The 14,885-nt window shown below is 38.5% G+C and overlaps 6 protein-coding genes across 6 annotated transcripts; all 6 read left to right on the top strand.

The window, feature by feature from the left end:
• The first annotated feature begins 6,053 nt into the window (after positions 1-6,053).
• On the top strand, positions 6,054-6,605 carry LOC128255038 (uncharacterized). Its single transcript, XM_052984471.1, has 3 exons — positions 6,054-6,261; positions 6,321-6,364; positions 6,426-6,605. The coding sequence occupies exons 1-3, from the start codon at positions 6,165-6,167 to the stop codon at positions 6,603-6,605; spliced, it is 321 nt and encodes a 106-aa protein (XP_052840431.1). The 5' UTR covers positions 6,054-6,164.
• A 177-nt stretch (positions 6,606-6,782) lies between these two features.
• LOC128255022 (trypsin 3A1) lies at positions 6,783-7,793 on the top strand. The gene has a single exon (XM_052984453.1). The coding sequence runs from the start codon at positions 6,798-6,800 to the stop codon at positions 7,587-7,589; it is 792 nt and encodes a 263-aa protein (XP_052840413.1). The 5' UTR covers positions 6,783-6,797; the 3' UTR covers positions 7,590-7,793.
• Positions 7,794-7,891: 98 nt separating this feature from the next.
• Positions 7,892-8,866, top strand: LOC128255026 (cuticle protein 8). The gene is made up of 3 exons (XM_052984458.1): positions 7,892-8,049; positions 8,112-8,468; positions 8,554-8,866. Exons 1-3 carry the CDS (start codon positions 8,026-8,028, stop codon positions 8,734-8,736), a joined length of 564 nt encoding a protein of 187 aa, XP_052840418.1. The 5' UTR covers positions 7,892-8,025; the 3' UTR covers positions 8,737-8,866.
• A 136-nt stretch (positions 8,867-9,002) lies between these two features.
• On the top strand, positions 9,003-9,639 carry LOC128255032 (general odorant-binding protein 57d). Its single transcript, XM_052984466.1, has 2 exons — positions 9,003-9,192; positions 9,257-9,639. Exons 1-2 carry the CDS (start codon positions 9,139-9,141, stop codon positions 9,596-9,598), a joined length of 396 nt encoding a protein of 131 aa, XP_052840426.1. The 5' UTR covers positions 9,003-9,138; the 3' UTR covers positions 9,599-9,639.
• A 140-nt stretch (positions 9,640-9,779) lies between these two features.
• LOC128255030 (general odorant-binding protein 57e) lies at positions 9,780-10,532 on the top strand. Its single transcript, XM_052984464.1, has 2 exons — positions 9,780-10,082; positions 10,157-10,532. The coding sequence occupies exons 1-2, from the start codon at positions 10,026-10,028 to the stop codon at positions 10,502-10,504; spliced, it is 405 nt and encodes a 134-aa protein (XP_052840424.1). The 5' UTR covers positions 9,780-10,025; the 3' UTR covers positions 10,505-10,532.
• A 1,631-nt stretch (positions 10,533-12,163) lies between these two features.
• LOC128255033 (gram-negative bacteria-binding protein 3) lies at positions 12,164-12,697 on the top strand. The gene has a single exon (XM_052984467.1). It carries the CDS (start codon positions 12,212-12,214, stop codon positions 12,587-12,589), a length of 378 nt encoding a protein of 125 aa, XP_052840427.1. The 5' UTR covers positions 12,164-12,211; the 3' UTR covers positions 12,590-12,697.
• Positions 12,698-14,885: the final 2,188 nt, after the last annotated feature.

Below are 14,885 nucleotides of genomic sequence, written 5' to 3'. Positions count from 1 at the left end.
CAAAGTCACATATATCTCTCTCCCGTTCGCTCCATATGGCCGAGCTGCAGGCGGAAAAGAAACAGGAACACTTTCCGATTTCCCTGAAGACGACACACACAATTTTGTTTATTTTTAAAACATGTGTGAAATTGTGGCGAAGGAGGGCGTGGCTGTGGCTCGTCTCCGTCGAAAATATTTTGGGTCTCTTTTTTGTCGCCTCGCTTGTGATTAAAAGTCATAATTTTTGGCTAATTGTCTACAAGTAGCGCTATTTAATATTTCGATGGCTTGCTAAATATATTTAATACGTTTGCCAACATATTTCATTCTTCTGATTAATGAGCAGCGGACCGATATTGGGGGACTGGATTGAGTTTCAGTGCATTAGTGTTCGGGCACGTGTCCACATTTTGCATAATTTATATTTATACAAATTGTACAGCATTTATTATGAAATTTTGGAATGGAATTTTCGTTATGAAAACTTAAGAATCCACGATAAAAATTTTAAATACTAGTAGAGGTTATAGTTTTTTTTTTTGATTTGCAAGTGTAATTTTATCACAAATAATTTCTTAAATATTAAAATCAACAATATAAGAAATAATTCTTTAAGATTATTTATTTAAATTACATAAATCAGAAAATCTATTGTAATTTATTTATTTATTTCAATTAATAAGATTGTGACACAATTCAAAGAATTTTAACTCAGCTATTGACACATTAAATATTTAATGCCTTTTTCGTTTAATTCAATCATTGTTTCAAAAAATTGTTGTTTTTTTTTAAATCCTGAGATTTGTGACTTCTATAATTTTAGCCTTTACAGAGCCCTTAAGCGGAATAACTTACACTATCAATTGGTAACTGACATGAAGATTTTTATGTGTGTTTGCCTTACCTGATCCGATACCAAGCGCCCTGTAAGACTTTCATTAATTCGAAATTATGAACACATAATTTAGACGGAATGTGTTGGGGAATAGGGGGGCTATGTGCCATGTGCCACATGGAGGGCAGGATCTGAGAAATTAGCCGGCGGCATCGGCGACACTAGTTTCCAATTGGCCAGCAGCCAACTGCACGTCATTTACTTGGCTACAGGGTGCTCGGAGGCCGTGCCCAGATGCCGTGTGATAACGTCTTCATTATTCATGCGCGATTTGAACAAAATATGTGAAAACACGTTAATTAGTCGCCCAGATCCGAGAGCGAAATCGCATCGCATCCATTTAGCCTGCGGAGCTGTCAGTTTGATTTAATTTAATGAGAGTGGTCGCGGGACGAGGGGATCTGGTCTGCTTATGAGGCCGCATGCCCGAGTGTCGCGGGCACTCAAATCAAAATGACAACTTAATTTTCATAATTGCGCTTAATGAATATTCGACTATTGCTTGCCATATTTCAAATTCCACTGCCAGACAGAGGGCAGACTTTGTATTCGACTCCTGGTGCTTTAAATCGTTCACCAATCTGGTGGGCCGGTAGTCATATCCTAAACATATCATATCGTACTATGATAGGATCATACCATATTCGTAAGAAAACCTTTGAAGACTATTTTGAAACTATTTTGAATGAATGTGCCTTACCTTCTCCTTTGCCTACCATTAAGGCATATATCAAGTTATCATGATATATGTAAATTAAAAGGATTGCTGTCAACATATCAACATCACTACCTACCTCAATAAAACTATGAAGCTTGGGAGCTTGCTACCTAATGCTCTGTGATTTTAAAATAAATTAGGAAAAATGTATTAAAATTGTGAGTGCATTATTTGTAAATGTTTTTTTTTTTATTTATTTTCCTGGGCTGTCGATTTTTGGGGGCTCTGTCTAAAATAGTAGACAGACAAACGGACAGGCTAATGATCCTGCTCTTATTATGATCCTTCTACTTATTACATACTTTTCGACGAGCACAATATACTCCTTCACTCTAAGAGTACCGGGCATAAAAACCGCATTAAAATCCGTACTCATGCCTTGTAAATGGTTAATGATGTTCAAATTATTTGTAAACAATAAGTTCGAAACAATGTTCATGTATACATGTTAAAATGATGCTGCTTTTGGCCCTAAGTAGTGTTTTGACATATTTTAAATTCCAATAAAGATCTTCCTTTGACTCTGGCATTTCGAATTAATTGCAGATCTTTCGGATTCTTGGCCGGTTATTGCATAAGAGCCCTACCCTTAACCTAACCAGATCAGCTCGTTTTGGGGCTGGCATTTAACGTTAAATGGAGCGCAGCCGCGTCAGAATTTAATTAATAACCGAGCATGCATCTTCATTATAAATCATCACTTCTCAAGTGTTTGTCAGGCGCACGCAGCATAAATCACGGACGGAGTACGGGCGGAGTTGCACTGGCAGTCGCGTGGAACAGTCCGTCCTCCGGCCGTAATGTCGATGTTTTTTGTCCCCTCTTTTTGTCATCGCATCCAGCTAATGATGCATCAAGTCCTGCGGGGTGTTAGCTACATCTAACTTGGGCCTCGCCGGCACATCGATCATGGCTCTGTTCCAGCCACAAAGGCAAAACATCTGTATCTGTATCTGTATCTGTGTTTGTATCTGTATCTGTATCTGTGTCTGTGACACTCCCACGCCATTGTGTCGCATATTCCTGGGGTTTCCGATTACGTCAAAGGTGAAGTTAGACCACTTCACCATGGGATTCCTTGGCGGGCGTGCATTGAACTCTTTGGGAAATTGTATCCTGATTAATTCGTTGGGCCGTTTATTGTTTGCTTCGGGGCTAATTTGTGTGAAAACCTAATAGAGCAAGCAATGATATATAAAGATGGCAACATGGTTTTAGAAAACTACATTAAGAAACACTCTTTTTGTTCCAAAAGGCAAATAATTAATATTTTAAAATCTTTAGCAGTATATTTAGCATCAGCATATTTGAATTCCTTGAAAAATAATTGTGAATATAAACATATAAGACCAAAAAGTTACTTTATAGAAATCTTTAATTTACATAGATATTTAAAAAAAAAGTTTAATATTGAACAATAATAAAATAAACTTTTTAAATTGTTTTTAATTGAATTTTGAACCACATTGTAAAATATTTTATAGTTTTCAAAGTTATAAAATAAGGAATACGGTTGAAAGAAAATTTGGATAAATGTATTAAATTAAATAATTAAGTTATATTTTAATAATAAATCATAATAAACAGAAAATATAATTTAAGAATAAATTTTGTAAAACTGTTTAAAATTGAATACATTATTCTACAAATTATTATCAAACTGAAACGGTTGAAAGAATATTTTTAAATTAAATAATTAAATAATAAATAAATATTAATGGAATGAATTATATTGTATAGATATTCTTATGAGTGGGATATCCTTAGTAAGTGCGGAAATTAAAAATGATCGCGTACAGATTGTATTACCCTTCCATAAGTCTGCACATAAGTATTCAGTCATGAATCATCTTCACCTCAACCCAACCTTAACTGTGTTCCATTCATGAAAACTTACTCGGGCAATGCAAACCATCCCAAGCAGACCAGCCTACGCCTTATAAACTGACAGATATAAATAATAATTAAGAAAAAATGAGCGAGAATGAACTGCATATTATTAATTTAATGTTCGCTCGTTTCGAATTCGGAGTTCGGGATGTGAGTTCCCGGTTCTGGGTGCTCTTTTTCCGAGAAACATGCTTGGGGAGGAGCTCGAGGAGCAGAAAGGCGTCATTCCGTCAGTCCGTGCTGTGTTTATGTTTCAGGCGAGCAGACAAGACTCATAAATTACAACCAATTATCAAATTAGATTCTTACAAAACATGCAGTTTAAATCATATAGGAGTGTTTCGCTTTTTACGACACAATCAGCCGCAAAGCGCCGGATTCGGAGGCTGCTCTCGGATTTCCTTGCTTCTTAGTGTCTTTTTTTTTTACGCTTTCAATGGGATCTTTATTTTTTGTTTGGATCAAATGCAGAATCAATTCGGATTCATGGGCTGCTGATGGCGGCAATTAAAGAAAAGCTATGCCATTGGGAGAAAATTAGCAGACAATGTGAGCCCTGACAACTACGGGCAATTAATTTGGTGTAATTACTCAGGGCTGAGTGACAGATCTGGAGTCTGTATGTCCGCATGTCCGTATGTCCGTATCTGTATCCGTATCTCGAGTGTGTTGCCACCTCAACGCATCAACGGCAGTGGGATTTCTCCTCGATCTTCAACAATTGCGGCGGCATTTTAATGAGCCAAACGCGGGGCTGGCATTTCCCCTCGAGTGGCGGAAAATTGCCCCCATCCCAGTGAAAGGGGTGCAATGCAGTGCTGCTCCTCTAGGGATCCTACTAATTGACATCGGCAGTCTCGTCGTAGTCGTCGTCTGTGATATCAAACAGCTTCACGCGCAAATTGAAACTGATAATTGTGCCGGGACAGATTTATGGGACTAACTGATGAGCATATGTTTTAATTAATTTCCAAGAAATTATTTTTAAACAAATTCTTTGCTTAAATCTCCAATGTCTTGCGATCAATTTAATAACTCCACTATGTGACGTTTTCCTACGTGGTAATTATGACAAATGCCTAACCCGAACATGAGCCCTCCTAATATCCATAATGCCACAAACATATATCCCCCATCCCCCATTTGGTGGCCACATCTGCATGACATTTTTTTGCTGTTGTCTTGTTTGGGGCTCGCGACATTTTCTCGAGACGCCATCCGAGGGAGATTAATGCGGTGAGGAAAATCATAAATTAATTAGAAGCGCTCTAGTCCGGCCTGGAGTGGAAATCGCTCTTTTTAGTGACATTTAGCGGCAATTTATTGTCATTAGGGGGAAATGGAGGGTCGAAGGCAACTACAGGTGTTGGCACAGAACCGCTTAATTAGCTTTTATTATTAGCTACGATGTGGCAACTAAGTGGCCAAATGTGGGAGACCCAACCAACCAACTCCTCCGACTCACTTCCTGTTTGAAAGTTGGCGCCTAATGCCGACGTTTAGGGACAATTAGCGACACGCCTTTTGGCGCCAGCCAGCCCGGAATTTCAGCTAGTTTTTGGGGGCATGTTTGTGGGTGCCTTAACTCGGATTGTGAGTCCGGGATGAATGCCAGGGGCAGGTTCAGGGCATTCCACTCTGTCGTCAGAGTGTCGCGACTGGAGCATCCTGCCGACGGGGCTCTAGGATAGAGAAACACCATCGATCATCCTGCAAGTCAGGGAAGTAAGAAATACTTGTTTAATTTCTATGCCTAAGAATACCTCATGCAAATCAAGAAAAATGGTAACGATTTTTAATTTGGATAACCTTAAAGTTACATTGAGCAAAAACTTGTTTGAAAAAAATGATCAAATTGATCAAACTTGTTCTAATAATTTTAGATTTGATTACCCGAAAATAAAAACTTTATTAGGGTTTCTTAAACTATGATTTGGGAAAATAATCGAATATTTTAAACTCCTTTCTGAGCTTAAAGTGCAGTTTATCTTGTTCAGTATCTTTTCTGTTTCAAGATTATACAGAACTGACACAAGCCAAGGTCTAACTCGTTTCGATCGTTTTTGCAGCTATTTGATAAAGATGTCCGATCTTAAATAAAGTATATTAAAAGAAAAATTAAAGGTAAAAATAAAAATAAAATTGCCAAAGCTATATTTTTCCGATTTTAATAATATAAAATCTAAAATCGCTTAAAAATATTTGGAGTAGACCGATCCGCCCCGTTTGGACTTAAATACTACTACTTCAAGAGAAAGAAAAGTTGAAAAGTTTGAAACAAATAGCTTTACAATTCAGGTTATTGTAATTGGTTGTTAAACTAAAAACAGTATGGACGGCCTCTAAGATCAATCGCATTTCTTTCGAACTTGATTGGCTTAAGGCACACTACAAAAATACAAGATGTAATTAATTATTAAGCACAAAAAGCGGTATAGTTGAGTTGCGTGATTGTTTTCTACTTAAAAATTTTGAAATTTCAGCCAGCCATATGGGTTGAGTCGTCGCTAAACAATTATCGAAGTTTTTCACCCAACAAGTTATCTAAAATGTAGGGTATTCTTTTAGTTTCAGCTGGTCACACTGCTGCCAAAGGGCGTTATCTCAGCTGTTTTGCCTTGACTTTGCTTACATTTTACAAGTTTATCAACAATTAAACAACGTTAGACCATAATTAAAATGGCCTCAGCGACCAGTTCAAGTGCTCGGCATTTATTCGACGAGTCGAAGAAGCGATTGTGTGCCCGCGTGGGCGTTAATGTAATAATTTGGGTGAGTTGTGATCCCTGGGGGGCAATCAAATCGATACCAAGCCCATGTTTTGGCTATTTCCAGGCTCTGTGGCTCGCCAGGTTGTCAGAGGTTCCAAGAGCAACGAGGTGAGACATAATTAACAATTCTTTTCGATGGAAAAAACTAAGTTTGCAACTTCACCACCAGATCATGCATCAAACCCTGAAGAACTTCACCCAAGTGGACGTGGTCTCCGATTACAGCCACCAGAATCTGCAGAAGATGACGCTGATCCTGCAGCACGTGGGCTACCAGTACGATGTGATGCAGGATAGCGTGAACCACTTGGATTACCTCAAGGAGCAGGTCACGGCCATGGAAAGATGATTGGAAGAGCAAAAGCCTAGACACTAGCATCATCCATAAATATCCATAAACCCCAAAAGATAGCCGCTGAAGGTCAAGGGTTAGCAAAAGAAGATTTAACCATGCCGATAAGATAAGCCCTGCCTTGTCCAGCCCTGAAGTTCCCTTATAAAAGAGTCTTTCCCCATTGGATGCCATCGCAGTTGACAAAAAATGCTGAGCCTGGTAATAGGTTTCTTGGCCATCTGGACGGTGGCGGCCCAGAACTCCACGGATGGCGGACAGGATGGACGAATTGTCGGCGGCTGGGAGACGCACATCACCTTCTTTCCGCACCAAGTATCCCTGCAGTTGGGCACTCGCCACGGCTGCGGCGGAAGCATCCTTTCGCCCACCATCATCCTAACAGCCGCCCATTGTTTGCTGGAGTACACCAAACCGCAGTATTATGCGGTGCGAGCCGGATCCAATGAGTGGGCGCAGGGCGGCAGCTATGTCCGCATCAAACGCATCATACCCCATCCTAAGTTCCATGAGCCCACAAGGATGAACAACGACATTGCCATTGTTCAGCTGCAGCAGCCACTCGTCTATAGTCGCGAAATTCAACCCATAAGTCTGGCCACCGCTCAGGACAGAGTACAGCCGATGGCACAGCTCTTTGTCAGCGGCTGGGGCAGTCAGTCGATCTCACAAATGCAACCGGAGAAGCGTCTTCGTTACACGGTCGTCCAGCAAAGCGAACAGGATCAGTGTGCCAGAAACTACTTCGGAGCGGGCACTGTGACCAGCACCATGTTCTGTGCTGGGACTCAGATGGGCGGCAGAGACAGCTGCCAGGGTGATTCGGGGGGACCTCTAGTCACCTCCATCGACGGAAGGATGAAACTGTACGGCATTGTGTCCTGGGGATATGGATGCGCCAACGCCATGTTTCCCGGTATTTACACAAAAGTTTCCGCTTATGGTGACTGGATAGCGCAGACAATGGAGCAGCTGGTCTAGCTTATTTTTCCCCTTTTAACTACTGCTTCACTACTTAGAAATAATAGTCGAAATCACCGCTACGCTTAAGTTTTCACGTAGTCCATAAACAAATCTAGTAAATCTAGTGTGTAAGATTATCCTCCTCTGTAAATGAACTTTCCTCGTCGTTAATTCTCAAGTTCAGATGACTAACAAATAACATAAAATATTACTTATTGAAAATTAATTTGTTAATTCAACTTTAATGTCAAATTACCTTGTTTATGAATGCAAAATGTAAAAACAAGTTTTGGGATCGTGGCTGGCTTAGCCGATCGTAGTCGCGTATAAAATGCGCATCTCGGTGAGCCAAATACCAGTTTTTGGCTCTCACGAACTGCGAATAACGAAGTGTTGGCCAAGTCGCCGTCAGTTACCAATCGCAGCTTGAGTCGAAAGGCAACATTGTTCAGCCATGAAGCAGTTTATAGTTTTGTTGGTAAGTGAGCGTCTACAACAGATATTACTCAACAATAACTCTTCCTGTTTTTGCATGTCAAGGTCGTTTGTTTGATCGCTGCCACCAGGGCGGATGTGTCCCATTTGGTCACCCCGGAGCCAAAGGTTCCGGCTAGTCCGTATGTGTTCAGCTACCAGGCTGGTCGCGCTCCCGGCCATGTGGATCGCCAGCACACTGAGGTGTCCGACGGATCGGGTGTCATCCGCGGCGCCTTCTCCTATGTGGATCCCAAGAACCAGGTGCGCACCGTGCAGTATGTTGCCGACGAGCACGGTTTCCATCCTCAGCTGAGCCACAAACTGGAGGACAGTGCCGCCGTCCAGGCAGCCAAGCAAAGGCATTTCGCGGCCTACAATCGAATTGCGCAAGAGCATGCTAGCCACATACCAGGCCAAGTCGTAAGTACTCCGTAGGCAGGTGTGGCCCCCCCAAATGGTAAATAATGATGCATTGTTTTCCCCACTGGCACTGGCACTGGCACAGGCACTGGCAAACGCTCCACATGCCAGCGCAGCCGTTGCACATGCCACACAGAAGCATCTGAGCGCCTTCGAGCGGATCGCAGCCGAGCATGCGGCCATTGGACGCCAGCAGGAGGCACAGCGTCTGGCACTGGCCGCCCAATCCGAGCATGGTGACGTCGAGGATGGTCAGTACCACCCGTAAAAGATGATGTTTCACTGCAGGCAAACTTTGTTAAAAGAGATTCCAGAAAAAAATAAATCAATGTTTATGAAACAGGTGATCTAAAACATAGATTAAACAAAATAAACATGAAATCATTTAACCAGAAAAACATTTTTGATTCTTAGGTCTTTAAAAATGTTCAAATAATACATACAATAATAACCTATTTATTGTAACTGGTTGGCTTTTGTAATTTTCAATGCAATCTAATTAAAAGTCGAAATCAGATATAATGTAAAACGTAAATTGAGCTCTTTCTTTTGTTTTAGCCAAATGGCTTGTCAATCATTAATTAAAATTATTAACATGAAAGTGGAGTGGAATTTGCTGTTTGTATTCAGTTTTATTTGCCACCTTCGACTAGTTTGATGTTTGGGGAAAATGTTAGTAAATTCACGACTTGTTTGTATTATTTTTTTGCTGCAAACTGAGCTTGTAAGTTTTTTTTTTAATTTATCTTTAAGCCCACAAGTCTTAACTTTACTACATTTTTCAACAGGCTAATTCGGAGTATACCGATCCGTGCACGGATCATAATGGGATAACAGTTGAGGAAGCCAATAGGGCATTAGCAGACTGGCCGATGGATCTGGATTTGGCTAGCGTTAACAAGACACACAAGTGTTATGTGACCTGCATTTTGATATATTTCAATCTTGCAGATGACTATGGAGGGGTTACCCTTGACAAGTACTTTAACTACGGAATCATTGATGAGTTTGCTTTTGCACCTACTCTAAGTCGTTGCTGCTATGAGTACAGCGCAGAGACCGATTTATGTGAGAAAATTTTTGGTGTGTTTAACTGTTTCAGGCAGGAGAGATTACTTAACGAAAAATAATTATTAATAACAAACAAATGGCAATTTACAGCGAACCTTATATCCAGTTTAAATTTAGACTTCAGTTTTTGAAATGTTTTAAAATATAAATAATTCAATTTTAATTTTTTAGCTTAACTTTATGAGTTCTTACCACACCCCAACATTTTGACATACATAGGTTGTTTGTTTACCTAGCTTAATATAAAGGGGTAATAAATTTAAACCTATAAATAAACTCTTGTAAATAACAACAAATTTGCGCCGCGGTTTTTACTCTGCCTCCCATATCAATTTTTAATTACGAATCTTTAGATTTAATGAATTGTTAACCGCACAATGATTTGCGATAAAAAAATATGAATAGCCATTGTAAAAACATTTAATTGTTTTCAATAATATTGTTATAAGTAAACCAATTGAACGTTTCTCCTTTAGTTGGAAAAATATGCTGAACCGACACGTTTTATACCTGTTCCTAATTTTTCTCTGTGCAAGAGTAGATGTAAGATAAATATTCTATATTATTGTAAACCAATTTGAAATGTACAATTTTCACATCGCATTATTTGTATCCAGGGTAATTCGGCAGTTTTTAATCCGTGCATAAGCAGACCACAGTTGACTGAAGATGAAGCTTCCCAAGTGCTGGAAAACTGGACAAAGAATGTGACCTTCGTGGATCGTACTTTCAAATGCCTGCTCACATGCTTGCTGATGGATTTGGAGCTGGTTAGTAGCTCTGGGCAGGTTCAGATCGATAAGTATTTGAAGACCGGAGTTGTAGACTGGAAGTATTGGGCAATCGAATTGGTCACGTGTCGCGCAGAATTCGAGGATGAGAAGGATGTGTGCGAATTCTCGTATGGAATGTTCAACTGTTTCAGGGAGGTAAAACTAGCGTTTGAGAAGAGGGCTTCTAAATAATTAATGAAACAAATTTGATAAAATCAAACGTTATTTAGCTGGTAAATAATAAATAATAAAATTTTTTTTTTTTACGTTTTGACCAAATTTTTGCGGTTTCTTCTGATTCGATTCGATATAAATTTAAAGTGAATTTAAAACAAAAGGTTCCAGAAACAAAAAATATAGTTTTATAATCTATTATGAACAGGATATCTAAAAAATATAAATAAAATCAAATACCCTTTAAAACATTTTTGATTATTAGTTCGTCCGAAAGTTACAAATAGCACCATACAACAGCAACAATTTTGATTTTTATTCATTCAGAAAATTACAAATAGCACCATACAATAACATAATTAGAAATGGAAATTGTAACCGGTTTGTTAAATTAAATCTTCGTTGAGTTCCCCACAGTTAAAAGATAATATTATTAACATGCAAGCCCTTTCTTTTGTACTATTTAAATGCTTGCGATTCATTATTTATAATTATAACCATGCAAGTGGAGCGGTACTTCAGTTCAGTATCCGTAGCCACCTTCTAGTTGTTTGATGTTTGGAAAATATGCCTGTAAATCTAGTTGCACGCCTAATTTGGATTTTCATTCTGTTGCGATGTCAGTTTGTAAGTGTTCGAATTTTGCATTAATCTATAAAATTATAAATTATATATTTTTTATTAGGGTTATTCTCAGTTTTTCAACGATCCGTGCACAAATCATAATGGGATAACAGATGATGAAATTGATTGTGTATTAGAAGATTGGCCTAGAAATCTGAATTTGGCTAGCGTTAATAGGACCCACAAGTGTTATGTAAGCTGCATTCTAATGTACGTTAATCTTGTAGATAACTATGGACAGATTAAACTTGACCAATACTTCAAGTCCGGGGTTATTGATGAGTACGCGTTTGCACCAACGCTCCATCGATGCCACTCTGAGTTTAGAAACGGGACCGACATTTGTGAGCATATTTTTGCTATGTTCAACTGTTTCAGGCATGAGAAATTACTGGCCGGGAACTAAATATGAACCACTTGTCTATCCAAATACCCATTTTAGACATAGACTTTTGTTTAGAAATAAACCAAATATTAATATATAAACTCCACTCACACCTTTATAAGCGCTACAATTTCACACATGGTAAATTCATTCACGGTTTTGTATGGAAATACATCCATTAATCATCACCAATAATGAGTTATTGGCGATGGTTAATTGATAAAAGGTGAGATGGCTAGATCGATTCAGCTATTGTGTCTGGTCAGGAATATATACCTTATTGGGGCTACCTTTTCATCCTACTAGTAACAAATATAAAAACACCTAGCACATTTGTAAGCAAGTCCATACAAAAAACTTTTGCCTTTTTAAAATTCTATTTATTTTAATTCGAAATTTGTTTTATTTTCAGTTTTTTTTTTCAAATATAAGAAGTTTTTTTTTTAATTTAGACAAGTTCGAGTTGTTAAAGTTCAACTCTCCGGCAGTTTTATATTCGTTAAAAATATATTTAAATTAAAAAATTTGGGTTTTAAATTATTTCCATCCATTCGATGCTACGACCTGTTGTAATTTTGATTATGTATTAAGCTTTCTGACTTTCTCGTGTTTGTTTTGATAAGCAAGCTTTAACGGGCGTCGCTCAAAAGATTTTCGGGCTCAGTTCAGTTCCGAGGTTCGATACCGCATCACGATCCGTTTCATTCCGTTCCGAGATGAGTCGACTTCCGCTGTGTCTGCTGGTGCTACTGGCGGTGGCGGTGGTGATTTGCCCAGGCCACGCCTACAAGGCACCTGAGGCTCAGGTGCGCGTGTTCTATCCCAAGGGATTCGAGGTCTCCATTCCGGATGCGCCGGGTATTTCGCTGTTCGCCTTCCACGGCAAACTGAACGAGGAGTTTGACGGACTGGAGGCTGGGCAATGGGCACGGGACATCCCAAGTGCCAAGAAGGGACGTTGGACGTTTCGGGATCGCGAGACCAAGCTAAACCAGGGCGATACCCTGTACTTCTGGACGTATGTGGTGTACAATGGACTCGGCTATCGCCAGGATGATGGGGCCCATGTCGTCACCAGTTACGACAATCAATAAAAGTAATTTTTCAAACAACAAAGAAATAAAATTTAAAGCCGAGCTTAAAGCTCACATACAATCTCAAATTCTTAAACGCTCTCTTGAAATTCTGCTGATGGGTAATCTTATATAGTTACACCAAAAAAATTATTATATGCTTTAGAAATTATTAATTTTATATGAAAAGTTAATAACAGATGAATTTAGTAGTTTACGATATTTAAATGTGTTCAACAAAAAATTGTTCTTAATAAGGTGATACATGATTTCGGAAATAATATATTTTTATGGAATAACAGACTCTCTAAAGTATAAATACATACATTTTAAAAATAGGCTTTACCACTTAACACGTTTTCATGTTATCTTTTTCTTCTCAGGATCAGCAAACTCAAGAAAATCTTTTTTTCATAAAAGTTTTCATCACATTTGTTTAAGGGCGGGCGATTTTGTAATCAAGACAATTGATATTTAAATCAAAGGTATGATAAAACTTAAATGAAAATTCATATTTCATGCACTCTCCGCTCATTATTATTGTCCTCCTCCGCCTTTCATTGTGGCCGTAACGTATTTAATTATTTTCGTTAGTAAAAACACTTTTATCCAATGCAAATTTATGCACTTTTAAACGTTGTAATTAATCATAAATAAAACGCGAGGCATTAATGGCCAAATGGAGCGCAGGTCACTGCAATGCGATGGTCTGAAAATTGCGTAAAATGAAGCTCGCTCTCAAACCAACCGATATAATTTGCTTTATGCACTGGCCAGAATGCACGTACTCACATACAGTGGCTTTCAAAATATTAGGCATGCTCTGAATAATAATTAAATATTAATTTTCTTAGTCAAATTACCTATTTGTGCTTAATATGCATTTAATTTTTCAAATCTAATCATTCAGAGAAATATTTTTGGAAATTTAAGGTATTAGAAATATAAGATTAGCTTAGTTGCTCTGTTCATTTTACATAAAACAACATTTAAATCTTTCAATTTTTGTTTGGCTTTGAGTTACTACTCTTGAAGGCTATTTAAGAAGGTATATTTTTATTTAAATAGTTTGTCTTATGCGTGATGGTTAGTACAGCTATACATGTAATTTCTGTTATTATAAAATAGTTTTGGAAAGGATTTATTATTATAAATAATTGAAAATAATAATTATTTCGATACTTATGTTTATACAGGTCATTACCTGGCCATTTTGTCTTAAATTGAAAAAGATATTGTAGCTTGGAAAAATTGTATAATTATATTGTAAAACTAATAACGAAGTTAAAGGTTTATGAAGAATATGATTGGATAAACAGCCAATGAACGGGAGACTTAATTTAAATATAATACTTTAAAATGGTGGTTAAATAATCTGCTATTATCTTAGCTCCAACTGTTAGTATGTATTCATACGTGCCACCCAAACACACATACTTGCACTCACGCACGGCAGACATCGGGGCAAAAAGTTTCCAAGGATTCACAAGGCAAATTGATGAAGTTTTAGTTGCGGCAACTTCGCTACGTGATGTGTGCGTTACCAGACACAGACGCACTGTCCACGGACCACGCCCCTTTTGGGTCCTATGTCCCTACGATTTCTATTCCTACACTGTGGCGTCGCCCCATTTCGAATGACTGGGGTCCTTTGTGCCCGTTCGTTAACTTTTTCTCGCTCCCGCTCGCCTCGTTGCGGTGGCCTTTTTGTAAGCAACAACAAAGCAGTAGCAAATGCAATTACAACGCAACGAGCACACATTTTTTGCACTCACTGTGCGCCGAGTTGAGAGTTTGGAGCCACGCTAAATTGGTCTGGCAAATGCTTTTCGAACAGCCCAAGCCTCGCCCCCTCGTCCTTTTTTTTCGGTGGCAGTACCTTTATAATTTTCTGTCTTCCTGAGCATTGCGTAGCAGCCGTTAAACGCTTCATTGGCTTTCTTTCCTTTTCGTGTTTTCGCTTAAGACAGCCACGAATTGCCCAAAAAATTCAAAGGATTGTCTCCTGGATTGCAAGGGAAATAGTGCTGCTAGGATACAGTAATACGGAACTGAGAACAAAGCTGTTAATAAGCGTATTTATGATATATTACCAAAAAATTAAAGTTTACATCTGCTCTGGTTATTGATCAAATTAAAACTTTATAAAATATTTAATTCGTTTACAAGAATTAAACAGGTAGAAGGAAGGACTTTCGTCCCTATAAAGTTCTTGATCAATACTCCAACGCTCTCAAATCGGTAAAGTTTGTCACAGCTGTCTGAGTTATTCTGTCAATGTCTATCTACTTATACAACAATTTTGCAAATCAGAATA

This window comes from Drosophila gunungcola, assembly GCF_025200985.1.
Source record: "Drosophila gunungcola strain Sukarami chromosome 2R unlocalized genomic scaffold, Dgunungcola_SK_2 000006F, whole genome shotgun sequence".
Taxonomy (NCBI): domain Eukaryota; kingdom Metazoa; phylum Arthropoda; class Insecta; order Diptera; family Drosophilidae; genus Drosophila; species Drosophila gunungcola.
This window is presented reverse-complemented; position numbering and strand designations above follow the sequence as displayed.